This window comes from Paramormyrops kingsleyae, chromosome 7, assembly GCF_048594095.1.
Source record: "Paramormyrops kingsleyae isolate MSU_618 chromosome 7, PKINGS_0.4, whole genome shotgun sequence".
In the NCBI taxonomy this organism is placed as follows: Eukaryota; Metazoa; Chordata; class Actinopteri; order Osteoglossiformes; family Mormyridae; genus Paramormyrops; species Paramormyrops kingsleyae.
This window is the reverse complement of record NC_132803.1, coordinates 1,855,965-1,865,331: the sequence shown is the minus strand read 5'-3', so window position 1 is coordinate 1,865,331 and position 9,367 is coordinate 1,855,965. Positions and strand designations below refer to the sequence as shown.

Genomic DNA, 9,367 nt, shown 5'->3' with positions numbered 1-9,367 from the left:
CCTCTGTCCAACAGTGGCCCACCCTGAGACTTCAGCATGGGGGCAACAGAGCCCCCCCCCCCCTCCACAGTCTGGTCTTTCTGGAGCAGAAAAGCTGGGAGACAGATGCAGATGATTCCATTCAAATGTATTGATATAGCGCCTTACACAAGCGGCCCTGTCCCAAGTGTGAGCTCCTCAGGGAAGAGTGACAATGGCAAGGAGAGTGAGGTAACCACGGGAGGAGCCAGACTCGAGGGGAATTCCATCCGTCTCTGGCCTTAAGTTCACTTAAGGTTCAAACTCAGTTCGTTTCCCATAATGCACCGGGAGATGCTGAACAATGCCGATCTGTAGAGTTAGATCTAAAAATGCACAAAACAGCACCTCTGACAGAGCAGAAGCCTTCACACAGCGCTCAACCTGACCATGCGCACGCAGAGTAACATCAATGCAGTGCTCATAAGGCCAGACGAACATCTAAAAGGCAGCAAGCAGACCTGCCAAGCAGTAATTCCGGGATCCTAGCTGGAGTCTTAATGCAGAACAATGAGTTTAATGTTATCAATAAAAATAATGGCAGGTTTCTCACCGAAATGGTCAACAAGTATCTGAAGTACAAAATCCTTGGCAAAACCACACAAGTAACCTGACAACAGCATGGTTATGTTTCAAACTGAGGAAACAGTAACCATTTTATGAGCCTCTGATTGCTTCGCGTACATCAGCTTGCAGCACCAAAGGACTTCAGAAGAAGGATTCCGACAGGCTATTTAATTACCTTACCAAGGGTGGCTGTGACTGAGGGCAGGCAGGTCGTGGCTAATGCAGAGAAGCTAGCTCTCTTACTACACGGCAAAGCGCCCTGTGACACACGAGCCGCACATTAAAAAGCTTCACCTGCAGAGATTAAAAGGCACGAAGGCACGGATCCGTTACCCAAAGCCACGCCGGCCGCCCAATCACGCTCCAGCATAAAGGGGGGGAGGGGGGCTGAGGGGGGGCTGCACCGCAGCTGGCCGGGCAACAGGCCAAGGTCTCAGGGAGGCAGGTGGCACAACGGCCATCAAGAACAGATCCAAATCTCTGGAAGGGAGCTACTGTTGGACCTTGGAACAGGAGACACGTCCCATCTGTACTCGGGTAGAACATGCCAGTTCATGAAACAAGTTGGGTAAACATGCAGCTCGGTTAATCTGAAGGGACAGGGAGGTGCTGCTCCGACAGAAACAAGGGAATCTCTGGTGCAGCTTTCGAGATGCAAATAAGGTGCAAATGGACAAGGATCCTGAAGACAATGGCAAAGGGCAGCCCAGTGGACGAGCCGGGGAGCGAGTCGGCACATCCGAGCAATTCAGGGAGCAAGAAGGACGAGATCACACAAACCCAAAGCGGACTACATGGGAAATAAAGCCCAAATGCCCATTTATGGTGGGAAAGCGGCAGGTGCCTCCCATCCGTCATCGGGAGAGCGCAGTGGGCACCCAGGCATCGACATGGTTGCATACCTCCTAACTGTGACGGTGCAGCCACCTAAACATGCTGAGATAGAACACAGTGAAAAGAACATGGCAGACAGATGGTGCTAATGGTTTTTATTTGAGCACATACAAGGTTCCTGTGCACAGGAACAGCATCGAGTACATCATTGTGTTTTTATCCCCAGGTTAAAAAAGTTATTGCAATTGTTACAAAAGTAGAAAAACGAGGTCTTTGCAATGCCGCTCTCTCCGAGCATGCGTCTGGCACGGCCATTCATCACACCCTCGAGTGAAAGAGGAGGCAGCTCTACGACTAAACGGCGTGCGAGTGAATGAGCCCCAGACCAAGGATAAAGAGCCCTTTTATGTCGCCTCTCCGGTCAGGACATCCGTCTCCAGCGAAGAGCCGGCCATGACGCCCCCGAGCCCACCTGCCCCGGCTACGCCGTGGGAACGAGCCACTCGCACGCTCTGAGCACTAGGCAGACCTGAAGGTTAGTGTGCACCCTCGGAAGTTAGTGTGGAGTAACCGTGGAGGTCAGTGTTGGCATTAGCTGGAGCGAAAGCCAGGGTTACGCTTAGGACACGGCAAGCAGGGGGGGATGCATATGCGGACGTGGGCTTCGGGCGCATTCCATTCGGGCGCGTTCCATTCGGGCATGTTTCAGTGCAGGTTCCCTGGCTGCGAGGGAGCGGGGAGCCAGAATAACGTGCTTACAAGTGGACAACAGGTGGACAATTACATTGGAACGTTCCCCACAACCCCTTCACAAGCCCGGGATCGGCAGTGGGGGAGCGCGGCCCCGGGGTCGGCCGTGGGGGAGCGCGGCCCCGGGGTCGGCCGTGGGGGAGCGCGACCTGCCATCGGCTACCCATAAAGCTAGGTATTATCTGGCAGATAGGAAGCTTATGTGTTGCACTGTATAATAAAAGTCAATACAAAAAGATTCTCACTGAAGATCACTTTGTGTTCTGGAGCTGTCAGAAATGCACCAGAAACAGATATGGCTAAATGGCTCCCCCTAGTGCTACAGCAAAGAAGCAGACAACACGTTGTCCAGAGCTCCTCCTGCAGTCATACTTGCTAAAGCAAAACCCTCGGTGATTCAGCCACATATCAAAGTTATCTGCTGCCCTCCCTCCCCAGTTCCAGTGGCCAGAACCAACAGGCTTAGATCCCGACCGTGCCCCATGTCGGCAGCTCTTCTAGGTTAAAGCATGGCATGTGGAGGGGGATCAGTTCTGCAGGAATGTAGTAGCGGTCCCAGATCTGCTGCCTCAGTGGTTCCCAGTTGCAATCCCACATGCCACCAGCTGGGCGGCAGTAGGTGCAACTACAGGTAGGTGTCCTGCTCGCTGCTGCTCAGGCTCAGGTCAGAGCCCCGCAGCCCCGTCTTCCTTAGGATGGGATGGGGCTCACCATCTCCCTCAGGGAGAGCTGGGGGCTTGGAAGCGGGCTGAGGCACCCCCATGACGATTGTGGGCTGCTGCTGCAGGTGCTGCCGGCTTGGAGGCTCGGCCGCCATGATAGCCCGGGCACCGTGCAGCCGGGGGGGGGACCTGCAGTGCAGCTCGCCATGCGTCTCCTTCCAGCGGCGCAGCTGGACCTGATGCTCCTTCTCGACATCCCGCTCGGACACGGGAAGCTCCAGGACCTGGGAGACAGAAGGCAGGGGGACGGCAGGGGACAGGGACAATAGAGGGACAGGGTGGCAAAGACGGAATAATAAAGGAGAAAGAATGGAGAGCAACAGTAAACAGAGCAGTTAGGGACATAAAAGTCAGAGTTCATCACCAAACTTACGACCCCGGGACGCACGGGCAAGTTAACCCTAACTTAAGGTTGGGCAAGTTAACCCTAACTTAAGGTTGGGCAAGTTAACCCTAACTTAAGCCCCTGCCAGAAGCCCATGTGTCTATCCACAGAACAGCTCCACATATCTGATCTCCTTCTTGTGCCCTTCGGCTTTTTAGCTGCTGGATTTAGGCTTTTGTCAAACACACTTTTTCTCCACTACCTTCATCCTGTCCCTGGAGACCACGTATGATAGTCAAAAACAAAAACGCAGTATTTATCTTTCACCACCAGAGAGCAGCACACACCACCATGACCCTACCTGCTGGACGAGGAAGGAGTCCTGCATGTAGCGTGGGTCTAGGGCACGAAGCAGCTCCATGGTTTCATACTGGCCCGGACATGCCTTCAGCTTCTCTGGCGTTCCCAGCATGCTCCGCAGCAAGACCAACGCCACCCGGAAAATGATCTTCACCCCTAAGGTCAAGAAGCCAAGATCAGTGTTTCCGTTCCGCTTCCAGACAAATGGGAGAAATTCTGGTCAAATATCATCTGTGCTTATTATTGAGTTTAAAAACAACCGAAAGACATGAAATATAAAGAATGGCTTCATAAATGCATTTTGGAAAAAAAAGAAATCAAAGCATTTTGGTATATAATGTGTTTTTTTGAAAAGTAGGCTATTTCAGATAAAATAAGTTCTGTCAATTACATTCGTAAAACATGGACATATGACAGCTACATTTGTGGCAGGCTAGCGTGTGATTAGCATGTGAGTGGCATGTGCCCGCCCACGGCACCCTCACCCTCGCAGAAGAACATGTCCCAGATACGGAGCACGGACGCCCAGGGCAGCGTACGCGAGAAGGCGCACATGAACCACTCAGTCATGTACAGGACGGGCTCCAGCTTGTGTTTCTTCAGGTGTCGGTGAGCTACAGGGGAGAGGCGGCGAAGCAGCCCGAACAGGATCTCTCCATCCAACTGGATCGCCTCCTGCAGGCCGGTGGGAGAGCAGCACACACATCTCAACACGCAAGGAACCTGGAGTGTTCCACGCTCCCAGTCTTGCTAGTGTCCGTGATAAATCCTGCCAGGACTTACGATTACTCAGTTAAACTAGATTACTAGTTTTTTTAAAAAAGCATTGTTTAAAAATGTATCTTCCCGATAATTCGGTAATATGGTGGAAGGAAGACAGAGTAAAGCGAATGAGTGTCCAAATAAAATGCGAGGGAAAGCCAAGTACTTCACAACAGCATGACTGCAACGCAACATCTTAAAAGAAAATACTCACAGACACAAATAAGATCGTAGATCACAGACGTAGATAAGGTACATAACAAATAAGGTACAAAACAACCACATAACACACAGCATTCAAACCCAGAGACTTTGTGCTTCAGCCACAAGCTCCCAGTCTGTGGACGAGACCTTTTCCTTCGGAAGACTTAAGTGGAAGCTAGACAGACTGGGGGTAACACTGAAGCCACAGAGCACTGCACTAACGATGGGGTCAAAGGTCAGCCTCACCAATCCAGCGCTGTAGTATCCAGGAAGGTACTTCTCACAGATCTGAACCAGGCCCCAGAATGCATCCTGTCAAATGAAAAGATGATCTGTACTAAACAGTGCGGCACGGGGAATAAGAACTCATCTGCAGCATACCAAAGTATTCTGAGTTATATGAACGTACCATAGGGTGAATATTTACCACACTATACTGAGATATGTATACCTACAGCAGGGTGAGTTTGCTGCAGTATACAGCATTACACACACGTAGAGCAGGGTGACGGTTTGCCGCAGCATACAGCCTTATACACACGTAGAGCGGGGTGACGGTTTGCCGCAGCATACAGCCTTATACACACGTAGAGCGGGGTGACGGTTTGCCGCAGCATACAGCCTTATACACACGTAGAGCAGGGTGACGGTTTGCCGCAGCATACAGCCTTATACACACGTAGAGCGGGGTGACGGTTTGCCGCAGCATACAGCCTTATACACACGTAGAGCAGGGTGACGGTTTGCCGCAGCATACAGCCTTATACACACGTAGAGCGGGGTGACGGTTTGCCGCAGCATACAGCCTTATACACACGTAGAGCAGGGTGACGGTTTGCCGCAGCATACAGCCTTATACACACGTAGAGCAGGGTGACGGTTTGCCGCAGCATACAGCCTTATACACACGTAGAGCAGGGTGACGGTTTGCCGCAGCATACAGCCTTATACACACGTAGAGCAGGGTGACGGTTTGCCGCAGCATACCGAGCTCTGCACACACAGGGCATTGCACTTACTTCGGCGGGCATGTGCATGAGCAGCACAGCAGCGACAGGAGCCTGTGCCTGGCAGTAGCCCTCGTCCGGCCGGTACAGGGTGTAGGCCTTGAGGACGCGGTTCAGGTCCTGCTGGCTACACAGGGAGCAGGATGAGAAAGCAAGCGGTGATGCAGATAGGGGGCACGGCACAGTGCCAACTGCTCACCCGTGACCGCCACGTGCCATGAACATCTCATGAAAGGGAAACTGTCTGTGCAGGTCCCGCTCGATGACGTCCAGCCACGCCGGGTCCCCCGGCAGCGCATCCAGCTCCTGCGGACAGCACACACAGCACCGAGGATGACATCATCTGCTAAATGCATAAACCCCTTTTAGGGAATTCCAGTGAAGATCACAGTGGACTCCCAATGCACCATGGCGAGGCGTGCAGGGCTGGCAGGCATACCTGAAACTTGCCCGAGTTCTGCTCACGCTTCACTTTGGCCCCAGACAGGTAAAGCCAGGCACGTCCACGCAGTGAGGGTGGGATTCCCTTCTGACAGCGCACCTTCACCTGGCGGGGGGGGGGCACACTGCAGTGAGCACCCACCAGCACACTCACTCCCTACTCACATGAGCAAACTCACACATTCAGAAGGAATGTCCTGCAATCAATGACTGGGTCAGGGTCACACTGGTGTAGGGGTGAGGGAGGGAGGGACAGGCAGAGCAGCAGGGTCATACTGCGGGGGGGGGGGGGGGGTCTGGCAGAAGGGAGAGCAGCTCTGAGACTCACCTTGCGGTGCCTCTTGGACATCCACTTATCCCAGTGATTAAGCATGTCCAGCCACTTGGCCTCACGCTGACGCAGCACCTCTGGGGGGACGTCTTGGGTTCTGAGGAGACAACAGGCAGATTAGAGTCCGCTTGCGGCTGGGGGTGCAGGAGGCCCAGAGACCCAGCGGCTCCACGTGTGCAAAAGCTCACCACAGCACATACAGTTCAGAGAGAAGCGCCAGTCACTGACTGCAACCCCTGGGGCCACCGTGTGGATGAATGGAAACCAGAATTACATCAACGTCTGGGCCAGAATTTAGAGAGCATCATGCTAGAAAACCAGCCAGCAGAGCTTCCAGTAGCATGGAACACCGACAATCTCTTACGGCTCCAGAAGCTGCAGTCTGGGAGACCAACAATTAGTCTAAGTCACACACACAGGCAAGTCAAAATGCACGCGGGTCACTAATCCAAGGTCGGCAGTAAAGGTTTTCAGAGGGAGAGGGTCACATGGGCAGGGGGGTGATTACACACTCTCGGCAGATTACCACAGATCAGCAGATTACCAGGATGGGAAGAGGGAAAGGCGGCGCCAGGAAACAGGCAGCAAACTCAGCACATACAGCCAGGCAGGGAGTAAGCCCCACCGGACACACGTGCCGAGCACCACAACAGCCTGACAGGCACACACAGCAAGCCAAGCCCATACAACAAAACATGCCAATACACCAAGCCACGCCCATCGTGTTTCCCAAACCACCTGGGTGCCTGGCACTATAGCACGATTACAGAAAGAGGCAGGCAGTATATCCTCCTGTGGCCTGTACTACGAAGCAGGGTTACTGGACTATCGGGGTAACTTGTCGGATTTAAGGTAGTCTGGGCGAAATGTAAGTGAACGAATATTAAGTCCATTTAAACTGTGGTACCTTAAATCCGACAAGTTACCCCGATAAGCCAGTAACCCCGCTTCGTAGTACAGGCCACTGGTGTCTCAGAGGATAGTGGTTAAACACAGCAAAATACTCCCCAGTGAGCTACAGCGGGCTTTTTTGCCTCTCCCACAATGCCATGCAGTCACGCAGACTTCTCCGCAACAAAAGCAGAGCTGACTGTCAGGAAATGAGATAAAGTTTAATGCCAGTGAATTTGAGCGCTCCCAGAAGAATGCTGATCTGTATCACCAGCGGGCCGAACGGCTCCGGTACACAAACAGAGCACCGCAAACTGCACAGCCAATTAGCAATTACGCACGTGATTCCGACCAATTAGGAGTGCGCGACTGAAGAAGCAGAACCAATCTGATCATCCCTCCTAAACCGACTGGCATGTGTCGGTCTCATGTGCAGAGATCTCGGCAAAACAACTTATCGTGATTAACCTCTCAGATGGAGGAATTAAGGCGAAGGAGATGAGCAACAATAGGAACCAGTCGACGTCAGCGCTGGAAATGCATGATGCGAATACATTCTTACAGGTAGACTTTGTCCCAGGACACATACTCCGATAAACCACGGCATATGACGAGGGAGTCTAACCTGAACCCACGTGAAGAAACAACAAGTCCGTACAGCTGCGGGAATCAACTGCACGGACCCCGGTTATGGCGGTTATAACCATCACACGGCTGCATGTTAATGGTTAGATGAGGTTAATGGTTAAACAGAAGAGCCTCTTACAGCAGGAGCACTGCAAGCCTTAACCAATGCCGTGCCAAATCAATCCCATCGCACCATCCTAAAAGCGAGAGTCACTCACGGCTGTGCACAGCCGGACAGGACCAGAACCTCTCCCGGCCCTGGGACCAGCGAAGTCCGGCTGCGTGATCCAGCTGATCGGAGCAGGGCGTTCGTGGGCGCAGTGCAGATTGCACCATGTTTCACTCACGTTGCCTTGTTTCTAGGGGTAATAAGGTGTCTGTAAGCTGTGTTCGCTAAACCCAGGGTCGCCAACTTCGGCCACTTTTCATGTAGCAAATGCTTTATAATGGAACGAAAAGTCCGAAAGCGTGAGTGTCACGCCAGATTCTTGAGAGCTCGGTCCCCAGCTGTTCAGAAGGACCCGCAGGAAGATACGCGGAGGACCGGCGACAAGAGCCAGATCGGCACCCCCTGATACTTACACATAGTTTGAGGTCTGCTGCGGCCCGCCTACGAAACCGTATTTATCTGGGCTGAAGTCGCCGGCCTGCGGGGCGCCCTGGGAGTCTGGCTGGGGTCCGTTTCCTGGTGCTCGATCCATGGTGGGGCGGGTGCTACAGGGATCAGGAGGGTGGCGGAGGCTTGGCGAGTCCCCGGCAGCAGCGCGTAGCTCGCTGCCCCGGCATCAGGCAGACCGAGGCGCGGTCCCGTCAGACGCGCCGAAAAGCCCCGAGCCGGGCCGAGTCACAGCTCACACGCGCCCACCGGGACTGCCGGCAGCGATCGCACACTGGTCCTTGTGCCGAGACCCCGCCGAGCGTTCATTCCTGTTAAACGCTGTGGCGATGCTGCCGTGAGGTTGGGGACACCCCAGGCGGCTTCGTCTCGGCTCCGGCCGCACTTCAAACACTCTTCCCAGGCGTCGGTAGGGCCGCGTCCGATCTTCGGATTTCGGACTTAAGCTTCTTTTCGGCCCGACGTTACTACATGCCACCCCTAAACCGCCGACCAGAAGCTACGATTAACATCAATGTAACGTTAAAGCTAATGCTATGCCAGTCTCCGGTGGCGCTCGGGAGGCGTGTCCGAACATGCGCAGTAGACGTGCCGGCTGTGAGAGCATCGTGGGGTGCGGTTCGAACCCACATCCTTTATCGTCCCCGAGAGTTATTAAAACTATCACAACATTCTTAAATGCTCGTATATTTGTTAAACAGAGCACGAAATTCGTGAACATTTATTATTCATTATGATACACTTGACCTCGACTATTTAAAAAAAACATATTTTATAGTTCATAGTGGACTCGGTTTATTTCCAACGTATTACTGGACTCGGTAGTTTTGTGGATTGGAAAATTAATCAATGAAAAGCAGATTATCGGTGAGGAGTTTTCTCAGTTTCAGACCAGAATGGCAAGTCGAACAA

The 9,367-nt window shown here is 53.0% G+C and overlaps 1 protein-coding gene across 4 annotated transcripts; it reads right to left on the bottom strand.

Moving 5' to 3' along the window:
* Nucleotides 1-1,557: 1,557 nt before the first annotated feature.
* On the bottom strand, nucleotides 1,558-9,051 carry LOC111838540 (TBC1 domain family member 10A-like). Of its 4 annotated transcripts, XM_023801610.2 has the most exons (10): nucleotides 8,422-9,051; nucleotides 8,058-8,198; nucleotides 6,319-6,418; nucleotides 5,989-6,096; nucleotides 5,749-5,855; nucleotides 5,562-5,676; nucleotides 4,789-4,854; nucleotides 4,062-4,251; nucleotides 3,578-3,732; nucleotides 1,558-3,115 (listed from the first exon to the last, which is right to left on the bottom strand). In XM_023801610.2, exons 3-10 carry the CDS (start codon nucleotides 6,361-6,363, stop codon nucleotides 2,795-2,797), a joined length of 1,107 nt encoding a protein of 368 aa, XP_023657378.1. In that variant the 5' UTR covers nucleotides 6,364-6,418; nucleotides 8,058-8,198; nucleotides 8,422-9,051; the 3' UTR covers nucleotides 1,558-2,794. The 4 variants fall into 4 exon arrangements, with proteins under 4 accessions (XP_023657378.1, XP_023657377.1, XP_023657379.1 ...); XM_023801609.2 differs by lacking the exon at nucleotides 8,058-8,198 and having other exon boundaries at nucleotides 8,422-9,050; XM_023801611.2 differs by lacking the exons at nucleotides 8,058-8,198; nucleotides 8,422-9,051 and adding an exon at nucleotides 7,838-8,009.
* Nucleotides 9,052-9,367: the final 316 nt, after the last annotated feature.